Source organism: Tachypleus tridentatus, chromosome 1, assembly GCF_004210375.1.
Source record: "Tachypleus tridentatus isolate NWPU-2018 chromosome 1, ASM421037v1, whole genome shotgun sequence".
NCBI lineage: Eukaryota > Metazoa > Arthropoda > Merostomata > Xiphosura > Limulidae > Tachypleus > Tachypleus tridentatus.
The window spans coordinates 77,437,706-77,455,469 of NC_134825.1; the positions used below are offsets into that span (position 1 = coordinate 77,437,706).

At 36.1% G+C, this 17,764-nt stretch overlaps 1 protein-coding gene across 6 annotated transcripts in view; it reads right to left on the reverse strand.

Annotated features, from left to right (window-relative positions):
- LOC143252973 (nucleolysin TIAR-like) overlaps nucleotides 1-17,764 on the reverse strand; it is a 226,893-nt gene that overhangs the window by 65,062 nt on the left and 144,067 nt on the right. For 3 of the 6 annotated variants that reach the window (XM_076505964.1, XM_076505944.1, XM_076505978.1), the window contains exons 1-2: nucleotides 9,937-10,342; nucleotides 4,162-4,249 (exon numbers count right to left, since the gene is read on the reverse strand). In XM_076505964.1, coding sequence (XP_076362079.1) covers nucleotides 4,162-4,249; nucleotides 9,937-10,162 — 314 coding nt within the window. In that variant the 5' untranslated portion in view covers nucleotides 10,163-10,342. Of the gene's footprint in view, nucleotides 1-4,161; nucleotides 4,250-9,936; nucleotides 10,343-17,764 lie in introns of those variants that run through there. The other 3 variants (XM_076505988.1, XM_076505954.1, XM_076505968.1) reach the window with 1 other exon arrangement.

Consider the following 17,764-nt stretch of genomic DNA (forward strand, 5'->3'; position numbering starts at 1 on the left):
TATTTTCTTTTTTAATTAGACAGGGTAGAGAAAAGAAAAACACACAGAAAAGAAACAGTTCCATGTACACATAGAAAAGCTAGTGAGGTTTGGTAATAATGCATTCCGACAATGGAGTTTTATGTTATGTTGCTTTGGAACAAAAGTATATAGGTTATACTTTCACCCTAAAATGGGTTCAGAATACACATACTATCAACCTAATAAAACAAGCAAAGCCGGGTAGGTTTGCTAGTCAGTTAATAAAATATAAAACATATAAAGGGCTTTCATGTTTCTAAATGTTTTAAAATTTTAATTAACTTTGTTTATTTGCAGTTAAGTACAAAGCAACATAATGTGATAATAATGCTATGTGCACCACGGGTATCGAAACTCGGTTTTTAAAGTAATAAGTCTTCAGACTTACTGCTGAGTCACTGGTGGCATTAAATAAGGTAATTATACACAGAAAGACGAGAAAGAATAATCCAACTAAATAGCGCTTTGTGAATGGATAAGCCATTCTTTACAAGTTAGCATCATTAAAGTAACACGTTGAGTTTAATTTTTTATTATTAAAGTAAGAAGTGAGCAATTGCAATAGATTCAAATTGCCTTTTATTTGTTGAATGTCACGCAGAGATACTCAACAGTAATATTGAAAAAAGAAAATTGTGAACTAGTGACTGGTTTGAAGACCCAGAATATCAAAATCCGGGGTTCAGTTTCTGCGGTGATTTGTTTGTTGGAAGGTAGGCAATAAAAGCTACACAATAATCAATCTGCGCTTTACCTACCACGGGTATCGAAACCCGATTTATAACGTTGTATGCCTGCAAATATACCGCTGTGCCACGGCAGATGGAGCGCTTTCTGCAGTGGACGAATCAAAGATATTATACTATACTCTTCAAAACAAGAAACGCAAAAGGGATATTTTTTTATTTTAAAGAGAAATATATGTAATAACGTTACAAGCTCAGAGTATGTGATGTTACACGTGTTAAGGCACAGATTGTCTGACCAAAATGACAATAAAAGTTGTGCACTTTGAAAACGGAGGAAAACATCGGATTTTTCGCCAAAACGCATTCGTGTCCAATAAATTTGTTTGAGAGGTCTGCATGTTCTGCACTTGCAGAACGTTGTTGCGTTGTGCTTCAGTCAGTCTTGGACGCAGGCGAATCTCGATCAGATGTTGCCAGAGCTGTAAATGTCCACCCAAGCACCATCACAAGGCTATGGAATCGTCACCAACAACATGGATCAACTCGTGACCGTCCACGATCTGGCAGACCTCGTGTGACCACGCCCGCACAAGATCGCTACATCCGGTTACGTCACCTTCTGGGATAGAACCACCACTGCGACGTCTACTGCCTCAACCATACCAGGGCTGCGTAGGATTTCCAATCAGACCGTACACAACCGTCTACGAGATGCAGGAATCCGACCTCGACGTCCAGTCAGAGGCGTCATCCTCACCCAGCAACATCGTCAATCACGGCTGCAGTGGACTCGGGCACATCGGGTATGGCCTCATCGACGATGGAGGCATGTTTGGTTCAGCGATGACTCACGTGTTGACCGTCGCCGAGGTGAACGTTTTGCAGCAAACTGTGTGCAGGAAGTTGACAGATTTGGTGGTGGCAGCGTCATGATGTGGGCTGCCATTGCCTACAATGCCAGAACAGACCTTTTGCACATTCGAGGGAATCGTACGGCTCAACGATACGTCGACGAGATTCTTAGGCTCCATGTGCAACGCATCATGGTGAACGTCAACGACGTTTTTCAACATGACAACAGCCCGACTCATCACTGTCTTCTTGAGACACCACAACATCAACGTTCTTCCTGGCCCTCCAGATCACCAGCTTTAAACCCCATCGAACATCTTTGGGACGAGTTGGACCGACGTCTGCGACGGCGACAACCTCAACCGCAGACTCTACTTCAGCTTGCAGCAGCTTTGCAGGCTGAGTGGACAGCCATTTCACAGGATGTGATTCGTCATCTCATCGCTTCCATGGGCAGGAGATGCCAAGAAGTTATTGATGCTCACGGGGGGCATACTCGTTATTGACGTTGAGTGACGTTAAACTTCAACTAGTGAGCGTGGACAAAGGCGAAGGCCTTTGCAGACTTTGGATGTTCAGCAGTGAATGTGCAAAGTTTCACACATGTCATACAGAACTACCCGGAATAAACTTGTTAACAATTTGTCTCAAATTTTGCCTTTTGCGTTTCTTTTTTGAAGAGTATATTTAGCCTGGCGCTAAAAAACAGTCAGCCAAGCCTGCTCAGTTTAACAATATTTTTATAAACTCGTCTTAGCTCTACTGAAATGTGGGATATAGATTTTTATCTTCAAATGTCAAAGAATGTAAGAAAACAGAATATTTAATACTTATTTTTATTATTGAACACTTTAGTATAAAAATATGAAAAGAATAACCATTGTGCTCTTAAATAAAGTAAACAGAGTGATCAAAACGGTTGAAAGACAATTAGAGCTTCTAATTCTTAACTATACTACACAAACACAGCGTTATTAAATAGTGTTAATTGCATCCCTGGCTTAATCGTCTGAGAAAATCAAGTATCAGGTTGCTGGTTATGTGATCTGATATGAAAGTTCCAGTGGTATAAAAATGTGACGAAAGTACACAGTGTCTAAAGATAGCTAGTTTGTTAATGAAACATGTAAGGACCCGAGCAAAGACATTTGGACATTTTCATGATGTTTAGACCAGTATGTCGACTAATTAAAGAAGACGAGAATATATAGTTGACGCAACTAGCTTCTGAACTAAATTTACAGTTCATAAAAGCAAACGATCAGAAATAGGCTTCAATAAGATTGACCTTTATGTCAGATAACTAATGGTGTGTGCTCCTCTAACATACAGCCACTAAACTAAACAATCAGCTCTGTCATCAATGGTATCAACAACACGTAGAAATCGCGAATATGTTCACAAGGGAATCATGCTTTACAATGCATTTAGATGTAACACGTGTTACATTTTAAGAGTGCCTGGGACCAGATGCAACCCAAATTTTCAAAAGAAACGCATATAGAGGTCATGGATCAGTATTGATGACCACATTAACTTTTACGCACTACAACATAAAGTCATAAATACCATACGACATAAGTTAGCCTGACCCATTTTTTCTGGATGATAATGCCCCCCCCCCCATTCCTCTTCCACTGTGTTCAAGTGTCTAAAAACTTTTTTTATAATGAAAAGGTATCAAGTAGATAAATTGACCACCATGTAGCTTGTCTATCTTCAAACAACGTTGATGAGGTAGAAGCAACTCTGATGGAGAGAGAAGTTAACAAGCATCTTTATCAATTTATTGGTTTTTAAAGTATATATGAAAGAGGGTTGCCATGAAAACGTTCAATAACACTCCGTTTGCCATGTCAGGATTTAATCATAAAAAAACACCAATTGTCCCTTACTTATATCGAGGCTCGGCATGGCCAGGTAGTTAGGACGCTTGACTCCTAATCCAAGCGTTGCGGGTTCGAATCCCTATCCCGCCAAATATACTAGTCCTTTCAGCCGTGGGAGCGTTATAATTTACAGTCATCCCCCCTATTCGTTAGTAAAATAGTAGCCCAAGAGTTAGCGGTGGGTGGTGATGACTAGCTGCCTTCTCTCTAATCTTACACTCCTAGCGCAGATAACTCTAGTGTAGCTTTGCACGAAATTCATAATAAATAAAAGCGGTGTATATATACATATCTTTATATAAATATGGCTCAAATATTTTTACTTGAAATTTTTGGGTTATTTCTGTTTTGTGTTTTTTTTTTACAATTTACCCGCCAACTTTCCGTTTCAATCTAACTCATTTTATATACGTTTTATTTAAAAACTCGTTGTAATAATGCGGCGGGGTTGATAAAAAATATTTTTTATTACGTAAAAGTAAATGTAACGGAAATACGAGAACAAACATACGTAAGATCGGTATATTTAACATTCAGTCACAATAAACGTGTTAAAATGTGGTGTTTTTAGTATAAATTAAAATGTTATAAAGGGAAAACTTATAGCACTTAATAGTTTACTTATTTGTAAAATACAGACAAACACAAGAAAAATAAAAACAAAAATATCTTAATATTTAATACAACATGTGCAAGTGTTAAGAACTTACGAAATTTCTCCAAACGGTGAGAAAGCTTCTCTAAGTTGTGTTGTCTCAATTTCTGGACTCAAGTCTCCTACGAAAATATGGTGGTGTTCTAACAGGAAGAAAGAATGAAACAAAGTTCTTTTTTATTTCTGGTTGTGAATGAGATTCATTATTTAAAAAATAATGGTTGTGTATCTAAGATCAAATATCAAACAATTTTACGTATAATCAAACTAATCAAATAAACAAGGATTTAAATATCGAAACTACTTCAGAAAAGAGGTTTCCAAAGTTTATATAACAATTTCATATAGTAATGTTGATATTTCACAAATTTTTATGAAACGAATTGTATACAGATTGATAGTGTGTCCTCAATGTTATCACTGTGAGCCTAAACACGTCAAAATGAGTTTCCATTTGTTCACATTATTTGTTATTTCTTGCGTCAAATTCCTCTATCAATACCCCGAAGAAATATCGTACATAGTTTTACACAAACATCAATGAAATTGAAGCAGTTATCAAAACAGAAAACCTGAATATAAAATGAGGATACTTTCTCACCAGGACACTTGAAACACTCACATAACTAATAAATATTTATTCTTCAAATTATGGTTAGGGCGTTCGACTCGTAATCTGAGGGCTGCAGGTTCGAATTCCCGTTACACCAAACGCGCTCGCCCTTTCAGCCTTAGGGTCGTTATAAGGTAAGAGTCAATCCCACTTTGACTTGGCAAAAATAGAGTAGCCCAATATTTGGCGGTAGGTGGTGCAAACTAGCTGCCTTCCTTCTAGTCTTACGCTGTTAAATTAGGGACAGCTAGCGCAGATAGTCCTCGTGTAGCTTTGCGTGAAATTCAAAACAAAGAAGTTTTCAAGTATAATTTTTATTTTATTTTAATAAAAGTTTGCGTCTTTAATTTTCTGAACAGAAACACATGACCAACAAACATTTAATATGATGATGGGCCACCTACTAGCCTTGAGAACGGCACGTAACTGGATAGGCAGTAAAGTAAAACAGTACTGATTGGTCTCAACAGAAATAATACACTATTTTGCAGTATTAATACCTTCAATTCTTGAAGTCCAGTGCAGAGTTTGGTTTCTAAAATACTCCATAATGATTCTATGGTACTGAAGACTTCTTCATGTTTCGGTATGTCCGAACTTCTACAGGACTATTCCGCAAGAGAAGGGCGAATGTTAAGTCATCTGATCAGACAGTTCTTTGCCCATTGATTTTCTCCCGAGCCTATAGTTTGAAGTAATTGGATCACTGCATGTCTACTTACTTCTCAAGGTTAATAAATGTTTTCTGTAAGGTTGTTCTAACAAGTAAGTATTTCAGATAAATGAGCTTGGGTCAGCTTCTTTACTCCGACACTAGTTGATAGTGTCAGTATTGAGCTTTGAGGAGATTTTGGTTGCTAAATTGTGATCCTGTTTCCTTAGATAATGTGGTTTGTTATTAGGAAGTCTTAACAAAATATGATTTTCTTGGCGTATGCACTTTCGAAGTTTTACGAATTACACTTCAGGAAAACTAGTATTACCTCATAAACATTTTTTCTTCGCATATGGATTTGTTTACACATGATATGAACTCTGAAACTAAAGTAGTAAAGGCATAGCTAGTTTTTATATGCACGAATTCTAGCCAACCGAAATGAGATTATTTGCATTTTGCATTTTCAATGTGCAGGATTACATTACAGGTTTCGGTTCGCAGGAGTTTTTCTATTGCTTCAACCCAATAAATACATATTTATTGTAAATTTAATCCCTCGTTTCACATGAAACAAATAAATAAATCAGTAAAGTCTGTTTTATAAATGAATGAAATGAGCTTAAAACACGGTGTTTTTGTAGCTTCAAACATTATCATGCAGAAGAGTTTACTTCAAATTGTTACTGTCAGAGTATTTTACCCTTGGGCTAAATACGACTTTAAATAATATTATAACTTTCAAGTATGAAACAATATGTCAATTTTAAATGTACTGTAGAATATAAGCCTTAAGCAAAGATTTCTTTGAGGTTGAAAACTGTGTTGAATGCATTGCGAGTACTGTATAAATGCTCGATAACAACAGTAATTAGCAATATTTTAATATGAGGGAATTCTCAGTAACTGCGATTCTCAAATCGGTCAAGAAATGAAGCTATTAGCCAAACGTTTATATTTGAAAAAAAAATGTCAGAGTCTTCCTATGAGCTACTATGTCGCTGCTAAAAACGTGATACACAGAAATGTAATTATACCTAAAATTGCATATTGCTTAACGAAGTTTTGCTATAAGCAAATTTCGTTTTTCTACAACCTACGTGTTAACAACAGGTGTATCAGTCTCAGGAAAAACGCTATTTCCAGTTCGTTAAGTGGCCCGGCATGGCTAAGCGCGTTAAGGCGTGCGACTCGTAATCCGAGGGTCGCGGGTTCGCATCCCCGTCGCGCCAAACATGCTCGCCCTTTCAGCCGTGGGGGCGTTATAATGTGACGGTCAATCCCACTATTCGTTGGTAAAAGAGTAGCCCAAGAGTTGGCGGTGGGTGGTGATGACTAGCTGCCTTCCCTCTAGTCTTACACTGCTAAATTAGGGACGGCTAGCACAGATAGCCCTCGAGTAGCTTTGTGCGAAATTCAAAAACAAACAAAAACAAACCAGTTCGTTAAAGCATTCTGAAAAACGTTACAACTAAGCATGTGTTTTTAGATTATCAAAACCCAGTGACTCAGCAATATACAGCATTAAACAGCTCCAACAAAAAAATAAAATAACAGAAGCTAGTCCAATTCATCAACACTACGTAAAATAATTAAAAGATAACAAAAAACATTTATTGTCATATTTTATTATGAAAATCAGTTACAAAATAACGCCAATCAATCTTTCAGTCAACTTATTTCGTATCACGCATCTGATGACTTAAAATGAAATAACTTATTATTTAACCTTTGCTCGTAAGTGAGCATTTGGTAGAAACAGCTTTAACTTCTTAATTAGTTCACATTTCACTACTATATCGAGTGTAGTCATCATAAACAGCAAGAACAACTTCACACCAATGTTGCATGTTTAAAACCACTGTTAAGGAGATCATTAATTACACCAGTTAGTCTTCTGAAACAGTTTCCAGGGTATTTGGAGTCGCTTGAGTGACTACGACGTATTTATACATGGTCGACGTAGAAAAGCATAGTTATCAAGTCGACCGCTTAGTTCAATCATGTCTTCTTCAATATTAGAGTCAATCAGTTCGACATGGTGGGAACAGACATTTTCATTCATTAGGCTGAAGTCAAGACCAATTGCACTAGTATAAGGGTGCACCAAGATTTGTAGGTCGTGGTCCATATAACGTGCAGCAAAAATGATATTACTCCGTAAGGTATTTATTCTTTAGCTTGTTAAGTTTAACAAAGTTTGAAGTTACAGACTACAGGAATTAGTCAATTCCATACCGGTTGTAAAGCTACTCTTGTCAGAACGAATAGTAGGATTTGATCATCACTACTATTATGTAGCTATAATCCCGAAATGCGAAACGCATTTTTGTTTGTTTGTTTGACAGTAATGGATCGTGAACAACTGAACTTCAGATCCACAGTCCAGTACGCTAACTAGTGGGTGGCGCTCGTTTAATTATGCAAGACATAAAGACTGGTTGTTTGGGACTGAGAGTTGTTTAATGTGCTAAGAACATTTTGGGACGCTTGTAATTACTTCATAAAAGCTTGTTCTGATTGAAAGATTCCCTTCTTTCGGTATCTTTTGCATTTGAGTCCAAACATCCAAATGTTATACTTTAGGCGTGGTGTGATCACAGATTTTGAACAGTTTGAAATACCATCCTTTGTTTCACTTCAAAGTGACAAAATTATATAAAATCACTACGGATATAAGGCATGAACAGTCATTTGAATTTCATAACTAATGACTAGTAATTATATTATTTATTTGTATGAACACGAATTGTTAAATTTTATTAGCATTATTTCGTTATGGTGGTTGATTTTACTTCGATTATATTACGAAATTTTCTGTCTTATCTATCAGTCGTTTTGTGTTATGTGATAAAAATTTAGCTTCGCTGGTGGGCGATTAAAACTTACTATGGGAAGAGAGAGTTATTTCATAAGTTAACCGGTAGCACATATAAGCTGTGAGCGCACAAAATTCAATCTCCTGCAATAAAAATGCCTCATTATTATATTCTAAACCACAATCTTTCATATTTCATGTCTTTTTCTTTATCACAAATTACTGTCGATAGGAAGAACCATTTTTCCTACTTTGATCATGCCTTTCGCTTTTGCTAGAGACCCGGCATGGCCAGGTGGGTTAAGGCGTTCGACTCGTAATCTGAGGGTCGCGGGTTCGAATACCCGTCACACCAAACATGCTCGCCCTTTCAGCTGGAGAGTGTTATAGTTTAACGGTCAATTCCCCTATTCGTTGATAAAAGAGTAGCTGAAGAGTTGGCGGTGGGTGGTGATGACTAGCTGCCTTCCCTCTAGTTTTCCCCTGCTAAATTAGGTATGGCTAGCGCAGAGAGCCCTCGTGTAGCTCTGCGCGAAATTCAACAACAAAAATTTTCTATCATTAAGTTAGAAGAACGTGACATTTCTTGATTCACAAGTACCCAACCGTGAAACTATGTTTTTGAAATTTATAATTATAAATATCATAAGATATATAAATCTAGAAAGATTGTTGGTTCTTATAGCATACAAATGAATGTATATATATATATATATATATATTTGTATCACTTTTACCAAATAACAAACTTCAGACTACGAGTACTCGTTTTTCGTGTCCAAACATTTAACTGAAGTACTGCATCAATGTATATAACAGATCTAATACGATTAATTCGCCATCTAGTGGCTTGGAATTCAAACAATACCATAATCGCTATATTATTTGAAAATGATTCACGGATTGTAACTACATACATACTGAAATTCACATTTTTCGTGTACACTTCCAAGCGTATAAGATATTAGTTTCTCGAAATAGACTTTTGTGAAAAATATTTACTATTCACCAGTAACTGTTGTTGTTTCAGGGCAAAATTAAATCATCCTCGCTTTGTCCCTCTCGAGAAATCGAACTTTGGATTTCAACATTTAAGTTGTAAATGTACCGCTGACTCAACGGGGTAATTTCACCGACAACGTTTTATTGTGAAAAAGTATCAGAAAACAACAATAAACAACAGCTATAAGCCTTTGATTTTTATTTAAAGATATAATGAAAGAACTTTACGAACAGCAAGCAAAACTCAAATGAGTAAATGAATCACCTTTGGGCATCTCAGAACGACAATAAAACATTCATTGTGTAATGAGTGACTAATACTGAATTATTTCCATCATGGTCAGATATTAAAATGACCCAAAGTGTCTAAAAACCAGCAAAACCAACCTGACTTATTTAACTTAGTGGTAACTTCGTCACGGTTTAAGTCAAATTGAAATCTAATTCATACACATATTTAGTGCAGCTAAGACATACACTTCACAATAATTTTCCAGTGGTATTTCTATTACGCGCCGTTCCATTTCTGATTTGTATAATAAAATATTAAAAATATTGGATTATGAACAAAGCTGGTGAAAAAAGATTTTAACTTGTCTATGACATGTTTGAAGCGAACAGAAATACGATTAATTAACATTTTAAATTAGTTAATGCGTCAAAAGAGCGGGAACTATATACGTACGTATTCCAAAGTTACAGTGTGAACTTAATATGGGAAAAACAAGCAGAGAGTACTTACCTGCTAATTTCTTTGGATCAGGTCGAATCTCACGGTTGGGCATTGATAGCATAACAGTGGCACCCATTCCAGCTAACTGACTGTAGCCCGGAGTGCCAGGACCTGAAGGTCCGAGCACGAGGGGGAGTCTCATTACTCCTTGACCATTGTTACTTGCGGCTGACCCATGCAGAATGTTGCTGTTTGCTGGGCAGCTGGACAACAAATCGGTTTCAAAGATATACATGAACACAGACAGAAAATTACGCACAGTAGCTCCAACTAGTACGCTTCAGAATGCGGTACGTGAGCAACGAGGTCCCTTCTCTACTAAGTCTCGAGCTTAACTACGTGTATCATGTGGCGCGTGCTGTATCAATGCTTGCTAGCAAAGTACAACACGCGGCCTGAAAATGCTGTGAGATCGTCACTTTCCGTTATGGAGTAGTACGTATGAATTATACAGTTGGCGCTGTGGTAAGTCGAAACGGTTGCACGTGATGTTAACAGATGAGCAATCACATTAAACCGAGTCTGTTTAAGGGGAGTAGCCAACACTTACTGTTTCACTTACAACAGACAAGTTGATAAGGTGAAAACCAAGAACAAAAACACTCAGCCGACAAAAACTAAATTAGATAACGACAAGAAAACTTCAAACACCCTTTTGTTTTTAAGCCTTAAAATGAAGCTCCTTTTTATATCACACAGTGGACTTGTAAAATGTGGTTATCTGTATTATTACATAACTAGCACGAAATGATGTAGTTAGACAAATAATTACAAGATTATTTTGTGAACAAATAAGTTATACTAACACAAATGCTTTCGTTCGTACTCCAAAATGTATTTAATGGGTGTTATGTTTCGGCACTTTAAGCCTACTTCAGGCTCAACGAAACGGAAGAAAGATTCATACGATAACAATATGTGGTTTTCGTCTATACAGGTACCGAATGATACTACACTTCAATATCAAATACTGCTGTCATTACAAACAGTAAAAATGTCCTGGAACCTACGTTGAGTTCTAAAAACCAGACGTAAGCAATTGATGTTTTCTTGACGTCTCATCTGAAAGGAATGTTCTGAAAAAAACATTTGAATAGATGCGATGCGTCTCCCATGAGCATCACATACATGCTTGATGGAATTGGAGTTCTGAAGACGAGAGTGTAAGAAATTCCAGTGGTTTAATCCCTTAACCTTCGCAGAATATGTCGATCACGTTAGCACAATGGGGATGGACGTGCGAATTAATTATGTTAAAATCCAGACCGATTGTATCAACATGTGCTGGTACAAACGGTCTTGGTTTATGATCCATATATCGAGTGGCATTAATAGCACTAGTTTGCACGATTTACAAGCCAGTAGTCTCGTAAATACTAATTTTCGTCCACACACAACTTCTACTAGTAACATGTGTCACATCCCTCTATGAAAATGTGAGGAATATAACGCCAGTTTCTATCCAATTGAGTATACGCTTGTTATCTAGTAGTGGATAGTGAAAAAAACTCATCTTTTAAAAACAGAATATTCCTTCGCTTATCTTTCGTCCATAGGACTTTTCTTAGGATCGTCATAAACGAGCCGTTGTGTGCGCTCCTGTGGGCATAGTACACATCATTAGATGATTGATATGCTAGTTTAAAACTTTATAAAGTTTGCTTTTAACTGAATTTATAGACTGAAATTGGACTTGGCTTAACTTGATGGTTAGGGCTCTCAATTCACAATCTGCTGGTAGCAGGATCGAAACTTGCCACTGAACATAATTGCACTTTCAGCCATATGACGATCAATCTAATTTTTCGTTAGTAAAGAGAAGTAAGAGTTGACGGTGGGTGATGTTGACTTGCTAATTTCCCTCTAGTCTATCACTTCTAAAATTAAGATGGCTAGCGCTGATAGCCCTCGAGTAGCTTGCGCGAAATTTATCTAACAAACTTTTAAATGGAGCCCAATTATGCAGGCATAAATATGATTCAGTCTTGGAGTAGGTATCTTACCATTTATGTGATCTAGAGTGGTTATATTCCTTTGATGTGTATGGTGGTCTGCTTTCTAAGGTATCTAGAGAACTGTACCACTGATTTGAAAGCAGTTCCACGTTCTGCTAATGACATTTTGAGATACTTATAGCCAATTAGCAGCAGCCTGCTGTGATTAGCCGATTTTCAATTGTTTGATGGCTCTCCACATGAACGAAACATCGAAATGTTTCATGGTTCATGAACAATTAGGAGCACTTTAAGCTTCGTGATCCGCTTCAAAGTGATAACTGAGATAAGCTTCTCTGAACCAATTATACGTATAACTTAGGCTAAATGATCAGTTACTTGCATTTCACATCACATGACTAATCATCATCAGACATTAGGTCTGCATAACAATGTATTGAGGAGAGAGACTGTTTTACATTCTAATGTTTACAACATTATAAATTTCAATTATCCTTCAATTTTCTACACCTACGTTGTAACTACAAATTGTCTTTGTCAATAAATACATCACATTTGTAGGTATTATTTGGTGCTGCCAATATATCAAATGGACTTTCAATTATAGATTTGTAGTTCCTCAAACTACAATACTTGTTCAGAGCTAGAGTTCGAAAATGCCTATTAAAACTTCTAACTCTTTTGACAGAACAAACGGATGGATGGCTTTTAGTATATTTCACTTCGATGTTGCGGTTTCGAGAAGGTGCATTAATGTAAATAAAGAAAACCGACATATATGCAATATATAAATTTAGAGAGACAAACAAAATTACTAATACATGATCTGTTGATACTTTCAGTAACAAAACTCCGTCTTCTTTAGCTGTACACTATTGTCCATTAAATTTACAAAATTTCAGAATAAAAACATATCTATTCTAAGGGTATGATATTGGATTATCGGTAATAGGATGAAACTTTAAATAGATAGATGAGTGTTTGAATATCGCACAAAACTACACGAGGGCTATCTGCGCTAGCCGTCCCTAATTTAGCAGTGTAAGACTAAAGAGAAGGCAGCTAAACATCACCACCCACTGCCAACTCCTGGGCTACTCTTTTACCAACGAATAGTGGGATTGACAGTCACATTATAACGCCCCCACGGCTGAAAAGGCGAGCATGTTTGATGCGACCGGGATTCGAACCCGCGACCCTCGGATTACGAGTCAAACGCCTTAACTAACCTGGCCATGCCGGGCCACTTTTATATACAATACACACATCATAAACAGTAAAATTAATCGTGTTTACATACTCGAAACGTTCTGTAAATTTTGATTAATTAAAAAAGAACTATAATCAGTGATGTCGAGAAACCCACTTGTTGAGAAATTTATATGCAAAAACGGCTCGTCACGATGACCGAAGAAGGTCGAAACGTTGTTCGCTCTTCTATGTAAAATATTTTCTCAACCCAAACGAGCCGTTTTTCATATAAAAAAGAACTATGTAAAAAGTTTAAGAAATTTGTATGTAACTGTCATTTGAATACATTTCCAACCTGTCTAATTTTCAATGGCATAGAAAAGACATGATATCTGTTTATGCCTACACCATGATCCATATTCTACCCCTTTGTTGTTGAAAACCACTAAAAATAAATTAGTCCTTGAAAAATATTTACACAAACAATACTAGGAAAACGTCACAGTGACAGTAGAATAATAGATTTAATTATTAGCATGTTAGTATCAAGGGATTCTTTCATTTTCTTGTTTTTGGCAGCTTGAGTATTTAGTTTTGTTCTTCTGTGAATATAACTGTCAAATGCAATTAATATTTCAAATTTCGAAATATTGTAAAGGCAAACTAGACGTATGTATAACTTAAGGTAAGAATTCAAAGTGAAAAATACATTTACTTTCTAGTTGTTCCGACTGTTCAGAATATATATATATATATATATATATATATAACTGCCAATTATCAATGCAATTTTCTGTTTACAATAGTGTGTGAACGTAAAGTAACAGAGAGCGGTGGGTTATCGAAATCAAAGTTTAGAAAGTCAAGAAAGTTTAGAACAGTCTAAATGTTCTTACTGCTGTAGTAATCTTTTGTGGGAACATTTCCAACGTAACGACTGGAGAGAAGTTTACTCTTTGTCCAACTCAACCACAGAATTGCTTCATTTCTAGATTATAAGTTTTGTTTGAAAAATTAGACACTTTTAAATCTATACCATTTTAGAATACAACCATATCATGCTTATTAACACATTATGTCTTCGATACTAAGAAAGCCCCATGTGTACCCCCCCTTCACACACACAGAAATAATTCTTTTTGTTTTTTTCTTTTATTGCCCATAATAGAGAAATATGGAGAGGAGGAACAAATAATAGATAAAGCCCCAGTAGCCCACACAAACAAAGTTTCTTATTAATTTAGAAATGTGATGTTATGTTTAGTGCAAGTAAAAACTACATTACTTAAATTGAGTGATATGATTACGTATACAAACTACAATACATAAATGATTTGTATTAATTTTTCATGGATGTAAAACTAAATTCTCTTAGACATAGAATCAACTATATAGTAACACGTAGGTGTGAACTCGTTTTAAAATATTGCCACGTCAATCTTTTACAACTTCTTCATCAAATACGATATTACATCCAGAATACACTAAATTTCACCCCAGTACCTCCAACCACAACAGTTTCATTTTAACTAGCTCAGATGTAGAAGTTTCTTTCACTAACATGCCACCTATTCCGAAATAGAGAAGTATCATAGTTTCAGAAACAAAAAATTAGCTTCTCTGTTAGCATTTCAATCAGCAAGTTCAGCTATCCACCAATCAGCTCTGACGCTTCCATGGGAGAAGTTGAAGACAATACTTTTTCCAACATCAATGGAGAATCATCACCATGGAAACGCTATCTAATCTAGATGACATCTTTGTTATTGGCAGTAAAAGCTCAGAATTTCCCGAGTCATTTTATTCGCTTCGCCTGAAGATAAAATTCACAATCAGAGAGGAAAAAAAAACTCTGATAACAAAGACATCCTTTTTGAACGCCTTCTTACGATACACGCTAGTTCTCTGTGTACGTTAATCTACAAAAAAACAAACCTAAATAGCAAGCAATCTATAGCAACTTTCTCTGTTCAAACGGAAAGACGTTTCTTGTCTAAGTGGACGTTGATTGACACAAATTTGCCTAAAGTGAAATAATAATACATTTTATAACTCATTAAAAATACTTTTCACCCTTATTAAAGCAGGCGAGAAAAAATGGCATATATTCTAAACATAGGTGAGAGAGGTCCTAAACCGATAAAACGAGGAAGAGAAAGCAGTCTATTTGGTAACAGAAACTGATAAAAGTACTTAAGGAAATCGTATAAAGAGGTTCGAGCAGTGCTCGTTTTAATTTCATTGTCATTCTGTCTGTTTCTGAAGCGTTTCCATTATGAAGTTACGACTAAGGCTACGTAAAAACTTCAAATGAAATTACTGCTGTGGTTTTTGTTACACATACAATATCAAATACAAAACCCCTAAACTATCAGAATCTCAAGGAGTGCTTTCTTTTATAGCAAAGCCGCATCGGGATATCTGTTGTGTTCACCGAGGGGAACTGAACCCCTGATTTTAGCAGTGTAAATCCGTAGACTTACCATCATCCCAACGGAGAAACTCGAGGACCCAGACAAACTGTCACAGGGACGAAACGAAGTTGTCAAGAGATCGTTACAACACTAGCACCTACTAGTAGTAACGCTTTCCGCCATACATTATGAGGAGTCATGTGCTTTTGTCTTAAAAAATAAATAACATTGATATCCGAACATTTATCAAGATAGGTCTGACGTCCTTAGAACTGGTGAAGTGTGTTACTCCTATTAATTTTATCAACAACTCGAAACAATACTTTATTCTTATGTTATTCGGTTTTTTCTCATATTTCGCTCATTAGCGAGAATGTTCCAATGAAGATTCTTTTCTCTCTCTCTCAAGTCAAACTAAGTAAATGTAAGCAGTATGCCACATCTACTTCCGTACGGATCCAAAAGTGGTCTGTTTCAAAAGTAAATATAAAACCAAAATTAAGAGTTATGAATATTTTTATTACTTGCTTTTGAAGTTCATATATTACGCTATGTTGCAGTCTACAAAGTGCATATTTCTTCGCGTGATTCAAGGCATACACACGTTTCACCGATGTCACGACAGTACAAATTGCAACATTAAGCGTCCCTTATGTAACGTACTGATGTTACTAGTCTACTAACTGATTGACAGTCAACACACTAGTATTTAATAGTGCGAGCGATTAAAACAGGTGGCTCCTTCCAGGCGGCCTTTGAAAAAAAATTATTGGTAAGAAACAATTGGTGAATTTTCTTTACTACTCTGTACTTTAATTTTGTTTCAGCACATCTTGCTTGATTTCGTATAACTGTTAGAATCTGATTATTCAAAGTTTAGATCTTCGTCAATAATTTTAGTTCCTTACAACACGTTTTCATAGTTAAATTACATTCTGCAAACGCATTTCATGTCAATATCTCTTGATAATTTTTACAACTCAACTTTTCTACCATTTTCCATTTCTCTTTCTCAAGGATGCACGAATTCAAATCTCAAATTATTGACTTGATTGAAACTGAGTCGATGTCAAAAAGAACTAATTTGATTAAGACGAACGAAATTTAATTTTAAATGTATTCCACGAAAGAAGCATTTCACGTAGGTTCAGAATAGACAAAAAACAAAAGGGTTCTTGTATAAAAATATTAAAGAACGGTTAACCCAAAATAGCGTACCATTTGGAAATGATGAACTGTTGAATGCGGAAAAAAATATGATATTTCCAAATTTACATCATATGAAGTATATAAAAATGGTACAGCAGTAACAGACTTTTCTTTGAATCTCAAGTTAACCAGGCAGCATTTCCATTAAAGAAGCTTTCCGGGACGACTGATCTTTATCCACATTACCTCTTCCCATGACACTTGTAATAACGAACTCAGAATTAATCGCGGGCTTAGCGAATTTGACATTAGAAGGTGGATTGACCTTAATCCCTTCAATGTGCAGAGATTTGGAAAGTCTGACACAAACGCCATACAACAAAACTCTTTGGATCTCCAAGTAGCAATAAATGTCACTGCATCCATTGCAATGTAACAAAACACTGAAAACAAAGACTGCATGAGTGACGGATGTGGCAAGATGTCGTGAGACATAGAAAGCCGCCACTTCCGACGACATAGGAACGACCAGATCGGTGTAGGTGAGCTTAAACAGCCAGTAAGTTGTTATGTTTCATTGTAAGTTTGTTGTTACGTTTCAATGGAAGTACGTTGTTACGTTTCATTGTGAGTAAGTTGTTACGTTTCACTGAAAGTACGTTATTACGTTTCATTGTGAGTAAGTTGTTACGTTTCATTGGAAGTACGTTGTTACGTTTCATTGTGAGTAAGTTGTTACGTTTCATTGTGAGTAAGTTGTTACGTTTCATTATAAGTAGGTTGTTACGTTTTATTATAAGTACGTTGTTATGTTTCATTGTAAGTACGTTGTTACTTTTCATTGTGAGTAAGTTGTTACGTTTCATTGGAAGTACGTTGTTACGTTTCATTGTGAGTAAGTTGTTACGTTTCATTTGAAGTACGTTGTTACATTTCATTGTGAGTAAGTTGTTACGTTTCATTATAAGTAGGTTGTTACGTTTTATTATAAGTACGTTGTTATGTTTCATTGTAAGTAAGTTGTTACGTTTCATTGTAAGTAAGTTGTTACTTTCCATTGTAAGTAAGTTGTTATGTTTCACTCTAAGTAAGTTGGTACATTTCATTGTAAGTAAGTTGTTACGTTTC